This window comes from Solanum pennellii, chromosome 4 (assembly GCF_001406875.1).
Source record: "Solanum pennellii chromosome 4, SPENNV200".
NCBI lineage: Eukaryota > Viridiplantae > Streptophyta > Magnoliopsida > Solanales > Solanaceae > Solanum > Solanum pennellii.
In genome coordinates this window covers 68,192,379-68,208,056 of record NC_028640.1, presented here as the reverse complement: position 1 = coordinate 68,208,056, position 15,678 = coordinate 68,192,379, and the positions used below count along the sequence as shown (strand labels likewise).

The window sequence follows — 15,678 nt, the reverse complement described above, 5'->3', positions numbered from 1 at the left end:
TATATATATATATATATATATATTTAATTTATAATAAATTTAATATTCAATAGTTAATAATTCATTTATTGTAATCTCTACATAACTAAATACTACATACATAATTAATATTTATATAGCTAATATCCGCATAGTTAAATTCAACATAACTAAACATGTATAACCAAACTCTACATAACTAAGACATGCACAATTAATACTTGTATACCTAAATTGTACATAACGAATACCTGCATAATTAATAACCAAAGGGCCCCTTATTTTTTAAAAAATAGAAAAAAGAAAAAAAAAGATTAGTTTGCAAAGTAGGGGAAAAAAGGAATAGCGCATTATGTTATGTGGAATATGAAAAAGAAATCCACTTATTTAATTAAACTAACCAATATAGTTGACCAAACGACGTCACCTCTTTCCCTACTTTGACTCTCCCCTTTTATAAACATCCACACGAATAATATTCTCATAAATCACAAAAGGATAGCTAAAAATGGTGAGAAATAGGAGAGAAGAATTATACGTTACCGTTCCCCCACTTTTCCGATGTCCGATATCCATGGACGTAATGAAGTCTCCGGTAAGTCTCTGCACCGGCGTCACTTACGATCGGAGTTCCATTCAAACTTGGCTTTCACAAGGTCATAATACTTGTCCCGCTACTATGCAAATCCTTCCGTCTACGGATTTCACACCTAACCTCACTCTCCGGCGGCTTATCAACGTCTGGATACAGCATCAGCCGGCGAGTTCACCGGGATCCACAACGCCGTCTTCATCCTCTGTTACAAAAACGGAAGTTGTTGAAATTGTTAAAAATCTCAACGGCGAGGTCGATAGGTTGAGTTCCTTGGCGAAGATTGGGGAATTTGTTAAATGTTCTGGTGAAAACAGGAGGTTTTTTGTGAATTTGAGTGATGCGATTGCGAGTATTGTTGGAGTTTTGGTGGATTGTGATGTGGTTGAGGTTTGTGAAGCGGTTGTTGCGGTTTTGGATTTAGTTGTATCGGAGAATGGAGTTAAGGAGCAGTTGAACAAAGAGATTTTGAAGAGCGATCAGAAATTTCTACCGAAGTTTCTTTTGGTTCTTCGTAAAGGAAAGTTGAGTTCGAGGATTCAAACCGCTCGGATTCTAGAATTCATCGCATTAGACGCCGATTCACAGCGAAAAATAGTCGAGGAGCAAGGTTTACTCTACGAATTGCACGTATTCACTAGCACGGAGACGAACCGGTTCGCGATCGAAGCCGGTTTATCAACTCTAATCGCGGTCTCAACCACCAGACTGGCGAAGAAAGAGCTAGTCCGGTTCGGAATTATACAAACTATCGGAAAAATCCTTAGCGATTCGGAAACCGCTCGGGCGGTGGTAGAGAAGTCATTGAAGCTGTTGGAAACAGTAGCGACGTGTACAGAAGGCAGGACGGCGATAGGTAAAGGCGAAGAGTGCTTGTCGGCGATAGTTACAAGACTGATGAAGAGCTCGAAAGCAGCGACGGAGCACGGGGTGACAGTACTATGGAGCGTGTGCTGTTTGTTTCGTCATACGGCGGCGCGTGAGGTAGTGGGAAAGGCAAATGGGCTAACAAAAGTGTTGCTGGTAATGCAGAGTGATTGCTCCGCGGCGGTACGGCAGATGTGTGGGGAATTAGTGAAAGCATTGCGCGTGGTGAATACTTTCTCTGTCCGGACGGAGGAAGTAATAAAGATAAAGAATTATTCAAAGTCGTGTTTGGCGAGTTATGATACCAAAACTACTCACATTATGCCCTACTGAAAAATATAATAAATACCCCTCTTAATTTGTGTTGACTAACCATCCATACCAAAAGAATCAAACACTTTTTTTTTTTTGGTCCTTTAATAATTATTAGTCCATTTGTTTGTTTATAGAAATAGAATTAGGTAAGATTCATGCTGTAAATCCAAAGGAATTCTGCTAATGATACAAATGACATCAAACTGTTAGCTAAATAGTACATCTATCAGATCGTGATATTTCTTTCATTAATATCATTGTTATTGGTTTTATATTGTTGTCATAATTGATTAGTGTTGGTTGTATTAGGTATTTTTATTAGTTTACGGATGATATGATGTGTTTATTATCCATTGACGTGTAAAACCATACGCACACAAATTATATATGAATAATTAATTTCTTATTTAGCCATCAATACTAAGTATATATCATAGAGTATTAAAGTGAGGTGTGGTAACAAATGTGCGATGACTGGATCAAAGATGGCAGGTGAGCTGGAGCTGAGAGTGACCTCAAAATTATAACCTGCATTCAATTAATATCCCCTTCTTGAAAAAATAAATTTCGATCTCAATAATTATTTCAACGCAGAACTATAAAAATTATGGCGTGTCAAATTTGTTCAAATTCAGACGAATAAGTTTATTAATTTAAATTTAATTTAACTAAAAATTGAGCTATTTTAGACGAAATATGTAATCAAACTAATAAACGGTGTTGATCAAGGCCCGAGTTATCTTAGGGGGTTCGGTCGAACCTATGACTTTTTCGTAGATTTTATATTTGTATTAAATTATGAAGTAGAACGTATATATATGTTTTCTGTGAAGCCATAATAACACTGAAGCATTTGGCCCAGTGATCACTGCGCAACCAACAAAGTTGTTTGTACGAGATATGTGTTCGAATGAATCCCAATAGGTATCGTTGTTATTTTTACAAATTTAGAATCCACTAATATGAAGGGGAAAAAAAGGTGATTCAAGAAGCGAACTAAATAACTATTTACTAATAAGATGAGGTCTAATCGGGCCAAAAATAAAAGTGATCAAAGAAAGTATAATGCATGTGCTATTTTTCCAAAAATTTTAAAAAATGAAAATTGAAAGATTGGCTTAACTTTCTCTATGTGATTGCATACGCTTTTGCTTTGAGTTAGGAGTAAGGCAAGATTCTCTCTCTCAGGTTCACGAATCTTTTTACATCATATTATGATATATGGCCTTTAACCCACCATCACTCTGAGTTGTTAGCTCACTTTACACTTTTATATATCCTATCAAATCTTCGATAAGCAGAATCTTCATGCATGAACTTTTTCGCTCCTAGCCTCTCCTCATCCGTGAGTCACCCCCCTCCCCACCCCTCACACACCTTATACCCACCTTAGGTGTTGTTTGGTGTCCTCTCAGACCTTCCTTTTTTTATATATGTTTAAATAAGATTATATTTTAATTTGACTCATCTGATAATATAAATATCTTTGTAAGGACTCCATTTCAACATCAATTTGCACTTCTCTTGTTTCTTGAAAAACAAGAATAGTAAGAAATGAAATAAGTGAACGGAAATAGAAGAATGTAGTAAGAATCGAATGATGCAGTTTAAGAGGGAAGCTACCAAGTAAGCCATTTACTAGTTTTTATCTCCTTTTGTTTTCCTTTTTATGCTCTTTCTAAATGCGATAACGATATATTTGGAAAGTGATAATGCTTTAATTGGAGAATATCCAAATAATGGATCCTCTTCTTTTCCTTATTTACGTAACCAATAATTAAACAGCATCCGTTGTAGTCTAGTTGGTTAGGATACTCGGCTCTCACCCGAGAGACCCGGGTTCAAGTCCCGGCAACGGAATAATTTTTTTTGATCTGATCAATTTTTTTAGGCCTAAATAAGTAGTAACTATTAGTTTGATTTTTTTATCGGCCTAAATATGAATTTTTTTTTATCCGATTAATCTTTTTAGGCCTAAATATGTAGTAACTATTAGTTCGATTTCTATCGGCCTAAATATGAATTCATGATATTTTATTATGTAGCTTGTTTCTTTTCCTTGCTTTAATTTTGTAATTACTACTTTCTCCGTATTTTATTAGTTGATCATTTTTTTTATTTTCATATTAAAAAATCATAAATAAAGTGGTAGTTTTACCAATTCTCCTTATAAGAACTTCTTTGAAACATTATAAACAATTGTAAACACTTTTAAAAAAAATTGCGAGAATGATGTTGAAAAAAAATCAATTAATGCTTTCTTAATTTAGTAAGACAATCCAACTAAATATGAGACAATAATTTTTAGTATAGTGACCAACTAATACGGGACATAAAAAATATTGATGAAGTAATAACATATAATTGTGATATCGAAAAATCTCTTGTTCTTGAATATCAATTGTATTTAGTTGCAATAGGAGCGTATTTCGCGTATATGATTAATTGATTATTGAAGTTCATTTATTTTTTACCTAAAACTTTTGCTTTATGGGGTTGAATTCAGTCATTTATACTTAAAGTTTATGCACATATAATTAAAGTTTTAAACCTTTTTTCTTTTCAAACATGAATCATATGCATTAGAAGTTGTCCAAAATTAGATAAACTTGTGAATTTTACACGTCATGAATATGATGGGTGACTCTCCAAAAAATCCTCGTATTACATTCCTCTTTTGCATTTCATATAAAAAGAATAAGTATGATTACAAATTTGAACTATTCGATTATCTGAGTTACAAAATATGTACAAAATATATAAATTGGGTAGACTTTCTACTAAATATCTATTTATAACATATACACAGATACACTATAAATGTATATTTTGACAATATTGATAAATTAGGTGGTCAGATTGTATATATCCATTTTTTACCTTGTGAATGTGGCTAAAATAATGATCTCTCTGCAAGATCTAAAGTATTGTATATCTCGGCTTAATTAATTTGGTTGAAAAATTATTTGAGTATCTTTTAATAAATAATTATTAATTTTAGTCATAATTTTTATTTATTATCATTTATAGAAATATATATAATACTATTTTGAATTTTATTATGTATTAAAAGTCGAAGAAGCCCTAGATCCGCCTCTTACTTACCTACCTTCCCAGACTAGCTAGTCAGGGCGAAGCATTCTTAGCATTAGTAGTTTTGGCACGATAGACTCATAAGATGTGACCTCATGATGGGTCGCTGGGAATGGCTCGTGATCATGCATTCAATCAATTTCCCTGGAAACGATGGTCAAGGGTTTGCCGTAAATAAACAGATGAGTTCGATTCAAGTATCCGAAAATTCGAGCTTGGAACGAGCGTGAAGAGATTAACGATATTCGTTTATCTTTTGAGTTGTTCTGCTGGATCGGTCGCTCAAGATCTTTGGTCTTTATCTGTACCCAATGAAAAAAATGGGATCACTTCTTATGGACTCGTTGAGAATGATTCTGATCTAGTTCATGGCCCTATTAGAAGTAATGGTCGTCTTCTTTTTACCACGCGATAGGTCAGCGAAGCCTGAGCGGGCGCGGAGAAAGAAAGGCCAAATACTTCGGCCTAACGGGAATGAGCAACGACGAAATGAGAAGATGAGGTGGCTCGGGCACTCCCATTTAGAAAGAAGGGTAGAAGGTTTTGGGCCTGTAGCTTTTCCCGTCCCTCCTTCGTCGGGCGGTGCTTGTGTGGAGGGTGCGCCACCTGAAATCGGGCTTGAAGCTCTGTGTTTTATAGATGTATTATATAAGTATTTTAAATTGCAGTATACTTATTTAGTAAGAAATTAATACAATGTATTATAAGTATATTTAAAATGTGACAAATATATTATTCATAAATAAATTTATACTATATATATTTATAGAAATTGTTTTGTGTAAAATTTATTTAAAAAAATTAGATGAACTTTCGCATAATGTCACTCAAAAATAGCCTATTACGCCCCATAAATATAGTTTGTTAATTACAATTCGTAGCTACATGTTATAGGGAGGAATGCGGGAGCGAGACTGGGAGAGGGAGGAGAGAGGCGAGCGAGAGGGCAGAGATTGGAGATAAATGAATTGTAGATGTATATCGGTTAGATAATTGTATATTATACATATTTATTTGTATATTATGGCAAGGAAGATTGGGATAATGGATAGAGGTGTCAAAATGGGCTAGCCCAACCTAACCCTAACGGGCTAGAGAGTTAAATGGGTTGGGGCGGGCTGACCCTTTTAATTAAAGGATCAACAAAATAGTGGTCCAATGCAGCCCTAAGCGGGCTACGGATTGAAACAGGTTGACCCTTCAACCAAAAAATGAACAATATTACTCTCTTAGAAAGAGTATCGAATGTTGATGTCTATGAACACGACATCAATTCATACAAAAATTCATTTATAAATCACACACTTCGATGAATACTTACAAAAATACATTTATGAATCACACACTTTGGTGAATACTTACAAAAATACATTTATGAATCACACACTTTGGTGAATACTTACAAAAATACATAATAGCCAACTTAAGATTTAGCGGATAAATGTTGATCATTCCATCATTTCTCCCACAAAAAACTAGCTGGTTTAAAAGATTTCCAGCAACACAAGGCAACCTAAATACTTAATAAATTTAAATTTCTAAATATTACGTGACTCATTAATTAATGTTTTACAACTCCGCTTCTACTTCCACCATCAATCACATTTGAATCAACATGTGATATTATTTCCTTAAGAAGTCCATCTTCATCTACAATTCACCATGCAAGATGATATTGCAAAATACTTAATTTTTTATTTTTTAAAATATTTATTCATAAAATCTTTACAAATAAAATACTGTTAAAAATATATATAAAAATATTTTAAAAAATTAATAGCCCACGGACTGACCTCAGAGGCTTGCGGGTTGGGCCTACGAGGCCAATGGGCCAAATGGGGCGGGCTAAAAAGCGTCGTTCATAAATGTGCCAAAAATATTAAGCCCAACCCCATTTATTTCTAGGATTGGGTTAGTCGGCCTCGCGGGCCAAACCCATTTTGACGGCTCTAGATATGGAGGAGAGAAACGAGCTAGAAATGAAAATAATTTGTATAATTTACATCTCGTTTGTATAATTCATAGGTACGTTTATATAATTCACATGTTTTTGTATGATTGAGTAATTTAAAATATGAAATTATACAGATATGATAAAATTCGAAATAACGAATTGATACAAATATATATGAACTTTGAATAATTATACAAAATATATTATAAAAACAACAATATATAAATTATATTATATAAAATTCGGAAGCTACACGTTTATATAAACATTAAAAAGTTATACACTAAAAGATTGAATGTATATGATGACAAAACTAAAAATCAAATGAAATCATTGTCATATATAAATACAAACCATCATATACAAATATAAATCTAACAAAAAATTGTTAGTTGTGAATTATACAAATGTGACGAATTATACATATATAAACATAGTTAATTATATAATTCAAAATCAATTCATATAATTAATTACTAATATTAATTACGAATAATTAAGTAATATAAATTTGTGTAACCGCGTAATTTATAAAGAGAAGATTGTATATAATAGCAAACTAATAACCTAAAATAAATGGAGTAGCTAGGATTTGATTTAATTGTGCTCCATAGCAAACGTTAGCCAAAGTTTGCCATGCGCCTCTCTCCCAAAAATCTCGCTCGCCACTCTCCCTCTGCTCGCCTTTCTCGCTTTATACACAGAAGTGTATAAATTCTGTTTCTGTTTTGTATAAAGCGAGAGAAAATACACATGCAAAAACATATATCTTCGTGTTATACACTTAATTATACAATTTACAAACATTTTACTTCAATTCAATTGTAGACAAATGCAAATTTTATACAAATATTGCAGAGAAAAAGGCCAACGAACTATACAATTGCGAATTATACAATTGCAGTGAAATACAATTTTCTCTAGCTTTATGCAACAGAAGTGTATATATTGTGTTTCTGTTTTTGTATAAAGCGAGAAAAACATATATCTTCTTGCTATACACTTATAATTATGCAATATACATACATTTTAATTACATTTTAATTCGATTCAATTGTATGCAAAACAAATTTTATAAAAATATTGCAACGAAATAGGCAGCGAATTATACAATTGTGCATTATACAATTGCAGCGAAATAGGCCAGCGAATTATACAATTTAGGCCAGCGAATTATACAATTGTATATGTATAGCGAATTATACAATTATATATGCTATAGAGCGCAATTATGCAAACTTTGCTATAACATACAAATATGAATTTTTTGTTTGTTATATGTGAAAGTTAAACTAGTAAGTGGGCTAAAATGAAGTATCGAAGCCCATCCAAAGGTGCATCTAAGAACCTCACATCTCGTACCCACCAACAGGTTTTGTCTTTCCATTTCCTTCATCACATCCAAAACTACGCGCCAAAGCCAAAAATCAGTGAGAAAATAGCCATGGAAACTCGAATTGGCAACTCCCTCAGCCTCCTTCTACAAGACCCCAATGACCTCAAAACTGACTTCAACTCCCTCTTCAACAATCTCAACACTTCCTTTTTTTCCACCCCAATTCTACATCACAAGAACCCCAAATCAACAAATCATCGTTTCAGTCCCAATTTCAAGTTTTGTTCAACTTCTGTTTCAATTGAAGCACAAATCAAGAACCCCACTTCGAATTTTCTAAAACCTGCTACTAGGGACTCCTCAAAAGTTCAGGTTCTGTTCAAGAATCTTTCTGTTTTTGAAAGAGCGCTTATTGGTGCAGCTGGTGGTGGCATTGCTGGTGCATTCACGTATGTATGTCTTCTTCCACTTGACACAATCAAAACTAAGCTTCAAACTAAAGGGGCATCGGAAATTTACAGTGGAGCTATTGATGCTTTTGTCAAGACTTTTCAAAGTAAGGGGATTCTTGGGTTTTACAGTGGTATTTCAGCTGTAATTGTTGGGTCTACTGCTTCTTCTGCTGTGTATTTTGGGACTTGTGAGTTTGGAAAGTCAATCTTGTCGAAATTTCCGCAATACCCATCTGTGCTTATCCCACCAACAGCTGGTGCAATGGGGAATATAGTATCATCTGCTATAATGGTGCCGAAGGAGTTGATTACTCAGCGAATGCAGGCTGGGGCTAAAGGGAGGTCTTGGCAGGTGTTAATGAGAATCTTGGAAAAAGATGGAATTTTGGGGTTGTATGCTGGATATAGTGCTACATTGTTGAGGAATTTGCCTGCTGGGGTTTTGAGTTATTCATCATTTGAGTACTTGAAAGCCGCGGTATTGAGTAATGTGAAGAAGGAACGTTTGGAGCCATTTCAGAGTGTTTGTTGTGGGGCATTGGCTGGTGCAATATCAGCTTCACTAACAACCCCTTTGGATGTGGTGAAGACTAGGTTGATGACTCAAGTTCATTCTGAAGCTGCCAATAAGGTTGGTGCTGTAATGGTTACTGGCGTCTCAGCTACTGTTAGACAGATATTGACGGAAGAAGGCTGGGTTGGTTTTACCCGGGGAATGGGTCCTAGAGTACTTCATAGTGCTTGTTTTTCAGCTCTCGGGTACTTTGCATTTGAGACGGCTAGGCTTACAATTTTGGATCAGTATTTGAAGCATAAGGAGCTAGAGACTCTGGTTCCTGAAGAGGATGCAACCCAGGCCAACTAGAATGTATGAGTAATGGTTCTTACATACAGCTGTTACAACCTTTTGTAAGTGCACTTCTTCCTTATTGTTTACAATCATATCTCTGTAGATTAATGTCTTCACAAGTTGCAACTTTTTGACCTTACAAGTTGGAGAAGAAGAAAGTCTCTGGATTTGTTTGCTAATATTATTAGGCAGATATGTATCGTTGCTCGCCTCCTGCTTTTCTTTCTTTTATTCTGGCACTATATTACTACCTTATAGCTTAAATGATTTAAAATGTAGTTTGGTGAGCTCTGGTCGTAAGCAGCACGACTTTTACATATTGAATCTTATGTAATCCATTTATTGCAAAAATCAACTAAACAAAAACAAAACTGCTTGTCTTCTAATTATGTATGACAATTATGGTAATAGTCGTGTACTCTTATATATGCTTACCTGAATGCAAATGTGAGAACATCAATCTGCCGTTGGATAATTAATATGAATTTGATGAAGTTGTACAAGAGAATGCCTTATTTTGGAGCTCCACATGTATAGATTGATAGACTACGGAAATGAACCATGAAAATGGAATAGATAGCAGCAGGGTAACACAGTGTAAATATGGATATGGATACTATTGGCTGGTTTTCTAGTTGATAGAATGATTGTGTCTCATACTTCTTCATAAGAAACGAGAGTTTCTCTGGTTGCAGTTTTTTCTTTTTAATTTCTTTGCCTTCTTTTCATTGAGTGGAGCAGAAAGTGGCCCCACTGTTGATGTGACAGTGTTTTCTGGCGAGTTTTTGTAGCTAAGTCCTGTCTAGGAGGATTGTCATCCCGGTTGACCTTTGTGGCCGAAGTAGTATTATGCTTAATTGTCTTTACATACTCTATTGCCCTACTCTGCTATGTCTGATGCAGATAATAGTTTTATGGTGTAGTCAAGTCGCCTGAATGACATTTGAAATTTGTCTTTTTCGGATCATCACCAGTCCCTTAGAAGATCTCCTTTTTAACTTTGTTATTAGGCAGTCACTGTGCATATCATACAGCATCTTCAATCATGACATGGAATGCGCAAAATTCCTCCAACAGCAGCAGGTACTGAGCATCCCTTTAAGCAACCATCTAATGAACATGTTTATAGCTGATCAATAGGGAAAAAAAGTGGGGAAAAGGAAACTGCTAATGCCACCTGAGAAAATGTCTTGAAATCCATTTAAGTATGTTATTCAGGAGATCCTCCTCCATGTTATTTATTACTTTCCAGAATCTCCTGCTTGTATAATTTGGTTTTCTTAGCTCAGGGTTGTACTTCTTTTTATTTTTTATTTTTATGAGGGTAGTGTTTGGGCCAGCTTATGTGCACCTCAATGATTCCATCGGGTACTTGCTGCCTCACACCAGCACATGTACTGGATAACTATGCCTCCAAATCTTGGGCTAAATGATATGTTGAAAATTGCAGAAGAAAAGCTATGGCTGGTTTTACGAATGAAAGTTGTAATTTCCCGACCTTCAGGGATCAGAAAGCCTCTATTAACATATTCAACAACAACAAACCCAATGAAATCCCAGAAAGTGGGGTCTGGGGAGGATAGAGTGTGAGACTGTTTCCAAATGACCCTCAGCTCAAGTCAGTTCACATTAACTAAACCAAAAATAGTTTGTATATAAACTGCCAAGGTCCTTTTACAAAGTAAAAATCACCGGCTAAAGATTGCTCACTAAGTTTGAATCACACTCTGATCTCCTGGGAGGATCATTTGACCCTTGCCTGTGCCACCAGGCGCCCTTTTTCACAACAAAATCACTGGCGTAGATTATATTTATCTTGAAAACAATACCAATTCCAAGTCAAAAACCTATATTCGTTAACAAGGTCAATAGGCACCTAGTTTACTCCTAAACATCTGAAACTCACTATCTCAAAAATTTTAAATGTTATACGAATAATCCTAAGCTTTCTGTCTATTACACTGGATATCTGCATCTTCCCATCGGTGCAGGTACATTGTAACTTCGTCCGCCAAGTATTAGGCAAATGAGAAGAAATCACTTACTTCTTTGTCTAGAATTTCAATACATAACATTTTCAAGCTCTTCTTAACCCCGGCCTAACTCTCAGCTACATTAACCTTTAACTCCACGAGTGAATAGGAACTAGACATATAATGTTTCAAGCAACTAACAAACCAAAATCTCACTAGCTCCACAAAATAGATGTTGCAACAAATTAACTCTTACAATCTACTATTCAAACCTATTATTGGTTATGATTTTTTCAGATGAAGTGTTACGATAAGTTGTGAATCATGATAACTTGGACATAAAATAAAGTAAAGATTATAGCTCTTGAAAGAGGTACCTTGATGCTCCTTGACACAAGATAATCTTATGAGTAGGAAGTAACCCATAATCTATCAATCACCTGTTTCTTCATTGCATTGTTGCCACAGATCTTTGGAACATGTTCTTTTCTCTCTTTGGTATGACTTGGGCCATGCCAGACACTTTGAGAGAGGCTTTTGTGTGTTGGAGTTCCTGGAAAGTAGGGACGTCCATCAAAGAGATCTGGTCTTTGGTTCCCGCTGGTATTTTGTGGTGTTTATGGATAGAGAGGAACAAAAGATGTTTTGATGGCATCCCAACTCCCATTTCCTCTCTTAAAGCTAGTTGTTTGATTAGTCTTTTTAGTTGGGTAAACCACTCCTCTGTAATTACTGTTGATTCTTTCCTAGAATTTATTAGCTCCATAGATGTATGTTGATAGTTGTGATAGCTTTTTTGCCTTCTTGATGCTTTTTCCTAATGATATCCTTATTTCATCAAAAAAAATAATCAAAATGAAGCATAACCTTACATTAACACTCATGCATCAATCCTTGAACTAGATTACGAGGGTATCGGGTGCTACCTTTTCCCATCTAACATGGTTTTTTCGTTCTCTCTTTAACCATTGATCCCCTCCCCTCTCCCCTGGGGATTTTCATTTTAGAAATGTAGATGATCTCAAATTACCTTACATTTTATTATGTGGATTGTGGAAGCACATCATTTTCTGGTTGGCATACTACATCTTCACCTTAGTGCTGTCATTTGAATAAAATTTGTCTTACTGATTCAAAAAGATGCAAAAATGCATCTTTGCGCATTTGTTCTTGGAATTCTGCATATATTTGCTGGATTTTCGTTTTATTCATTTTACAATTAGACTTGGGCCACTTGGCAATTCAATTTGGTCCCTGAGACTGTCAGGAAAACATAATAATGTGGATTGTATGCTCTCATATTTATCAACTTCGGAGTACATTTTCTGAGAAATGGGAATGAGATAGCCAATATTTCTTCAAATTGTTAAGGATTGAAGATTGGATCTTTGTTCATTGTTGCAAACCAAACAGGTCATTAATGGCTTACCCGCTTGTGAGATATTGCATCCACAGCCTTTTGCTAAGTGTCACATAACTGGCCCAATTTTGATATTGAGTCATCAACTTGTATTAGAAACACTTGTTCCTTGACATTGAAGTTGATTGGGTCTATGATCTGATATCACCTATTGGTTGTGTGTATTTTTACCATTGATCATCTCGATACCAGTTTCTGTTTTAGAAAGGAGGGAGTGGGGTGGGAGGTGGGGGGATTTAGCGTGATTAACTCTATATATTAGTTAAATACCACTAAATGTAATGATTATGTTGGCATTATAGTTCATACAGGTAGTAACTGCAGAAATGTCCCCGAGTGCACATATTCATTTTTCAGTTAATATACTAATCAAATAACTCTTATTCAAAAAACACTGCTCAAATGCCTGAAAGGATCACAGCATACTAGGCAATGATTATCAGCAAATAACCATGGAAAGATATATTTCAGGTACCTGGGGCCTATAAACTTCTTTATGTTTCCTTTTTTTTTTTTACTGGTGAAGCCTACTACAACCATCTTGTGAGTTGTGACCTATACTTCTCAATCAAAACTAATAATCATGGGAGCTTTTATTCAAGAGAAATTAGTTTAACTGAAATTCATGTCCAAATTTCTCATATTAACTTCAGACAAAAATGATCAAAATACGTTGACAGTCATCTATTGTACATTTTAGATGCATGCTTTCCCCCCTAAAAAGTTGTGCTCTGGACTGAAAGATAAGTTACTTTTTTGACTTAACAATTGAAGTACTAATGTTCTCAAGTCTTCAATTTTCAAAATATGCAAGTGACTTTGGATTTGATAAATGGATGAAATAATTGGTGGTTGTGGCTTTTCACAAACGATATTTCCACCATGTTTTATGCATTAAGCAGATTTTCAAAGATCACATCTTGTTATAAATAAATAGGTAAAAGAGTTTCTGTTGGGATATAGACATACACTTTCTTCAGGTTTTTAGCAGCATAGTTCTATGAGTTCTGTAGTACCATATCCGCCAAATAGCCGTTAACTCTAGACAGCCTTATCGTTAGAAATGTTATGTTGAAGAGTTGCATCCTGAACCAATAAAAGCTCTTTATACTGTGTCTTCTGTCATGATTATGTGTGTGTACTTTTTAATTAGCAGAAAAGAAAGAAGCTGCTTTCTTTGTGGCTGTGCCTTCTATTGAGATATGCAATTATTTTAACCAGTTCTACAGTATATTTTAGTTGGTTGGTTCTTCTACTCTCGTCTGCTGATCCGTTGACCCTTTTTTCTTTCTTTTGTAGATGCATTGAACGAAGCAGTAGCCCTGTTCGGGACTTCTCTCTTCAGTTCCCATGCCTGTCATCGGCAGCAAGAATCCTACCTTGTAATTCCTGTAACTAGTTCAGAGACATAGCCATTTTACGTCAATGAATAATTATATCGGAAAGAGTATCTTTTCCTAGGTACAAGCTCATAGTTGTGCTCCCTCCTTAGACTACACAGCTTTTGAAAATTTTCATCTTTAGAAAAGCTTCCATGCTGATTGTATTTAAGTCAAGAAAAGGCTTGTTTGTTGCTCCAAAATACCAACATTTTCAATAGTTCCATCAATGAAGAATTTTTGTGTATCACACCTGGACAAGTGATGCTCTTACCAGCAGCTACCTTCTTCTGTCAATTCAACAAATGACTTTCTTGGAGTGTGTTGAATCATTTTGGTTTTGGTGTCACTAGTATATACCTCGTGGAATCAGTCACTAATGTTTGCTTCAGAATTGATGCATCATTTGAAATTTTTACACTCTTCATACAAGTACTCATCGCGATAATTTTTGGTTGAGTTGTTGCATGTAGATGATGACATTTCAATTCAATCTCTTTACATTGTTATCATTTTTCCTGTATGAAGCTGCATCCCAAATTTCTTGTATAATTTGATACGTGAGCTCTTCTTTTTCTCTTTTTTTTTTCGTGATACTTTAAAATTGGAAAAAATCTTAGGCAACGGGGTCATAGTATAGTTTGATCTAAACACGTCTATCACAAAAGAGCATACTCACATTTTCTATTATATAGAAGAGTGAAGTCTAGGACGACCAAGGACAGTTTTGTCATTTTAGTAAAATTACCAGCTTAAAATAGTTATACTTTGTGCTTCTCAAGTATGAATTTCCCAAATACCCAATCAAATGATGCTACGTGTACTTCTTGTCATAAAAAGCAGCATTAAGTATCATAAGTAATCATATTATCTAAAAATGGTGGGACCCACTTTTTGAATCAATTTATATTACATTAACACTTTTACTCTTTGCACGAAAATAAATATAAAAAGAAACAAAAATGATTTTTAAATGTATTAAATATTTAAATGAAAATAAAAATAATTTAATTAGGTAGCATAAAAACAAAAATTAATAAATAAAATGGATAGATAAATTAAATGAAACTAAAGTAAATTAAGAGACTCACTAAATTTTAAATATTTTTAAAATTTTCGAATCAAATATTCAATAGAAATGTTAAATATTTTTTTTGTTCAATTTACGTATACTAACGATAGGAAATTTTTTATAATAGATTATTTGAAGTTTTAAAATTAATCAGATTAATATTTAGTCAATTTTAGTAGATTATTTCCTTTATTTACTTAATATTATTATTCTTTGATCTGAAATAAGAAGTTAAGAATCGAAATACATGAAAACCAATACATTAATTACAATAATTTAAGTATATTACTATTTAGAAAGAGATAACAAGAATAGCAAATGTCTAATAGTAATTTTAAAAATTATGAATAAATTTTGAAATAAGATAAACATATATGGGCAAGGAAATCACTATGA

The 15,678-nt window shown here is 34.3% G+C and overlaps 2 protein-coding genes and 1 non-coding gene across 7 annotated transcripts; all 3 read left to right on the top strand.

The window, feature by feature from the left end:
• The first annotated feature begins 384 nt into the window (after positions 1-384).
• Positions 385-2,025, top strand: LOC107016055 (U-box domain-containing protein 28-like). The gene has a single exon (XM_015216530.2). It carries the CDS (start codon positions 488-490, stop codon positions 1,769-1,771), a length of 1,284 nt encoding a protein of 427 aa, XP_015072016.1. The 5' UTR covers positions 385-487; the 3' UTR covers positions 1,772-2,025.
• A 1,515-nt stretch (positions 2,026-3,540) lies between these two features.
• Positions 3,541-3,613, top strand: TRNAE-CUC. The gene has a single exon. It is a non-coding gene; the product is annotated as a tRNA-Glu (tRNA).
• A 4,496-nt stretch (positions 3,614-8,109) lies between these two features.
• Positions 8,110-14,529, top strand: LOC107018087 (protein MITOFERRINLIKE 1, chloroplastic). 5 transcript variants are annotated; one of them, XR_003577899.1, is made up of 4 exons: positions 8,110-9,497; positions 10,453-10,521; positions 13,134-13,302; positions 14,131-14,529. XR_003577899.1 is itself a non-coding variant. In XM_015218459.2 (2 exons), exon 1 carries the CDS (start codon positions 8,110-8,112, stop codon positions 9,451-9,453), a length of 1,344 nt encoding a protein of 447 aa, XP_015073945.2. In that variant the 3' UTR covers positions 9,454-9,497; positions 14,131-14,529. The 5 variants fall into 5 exon arrangements, 1 of the variants encoding a protein (XP_015073945.2); XR_001456586.2 differs by having other exon boundaries at positions 10,449-10,521; XR_001456587.2 differs by lacking the exon at positions 13,134-13,302.
• Positions 14,530-15,678: the final 1,149 nt, after the last annotated feature.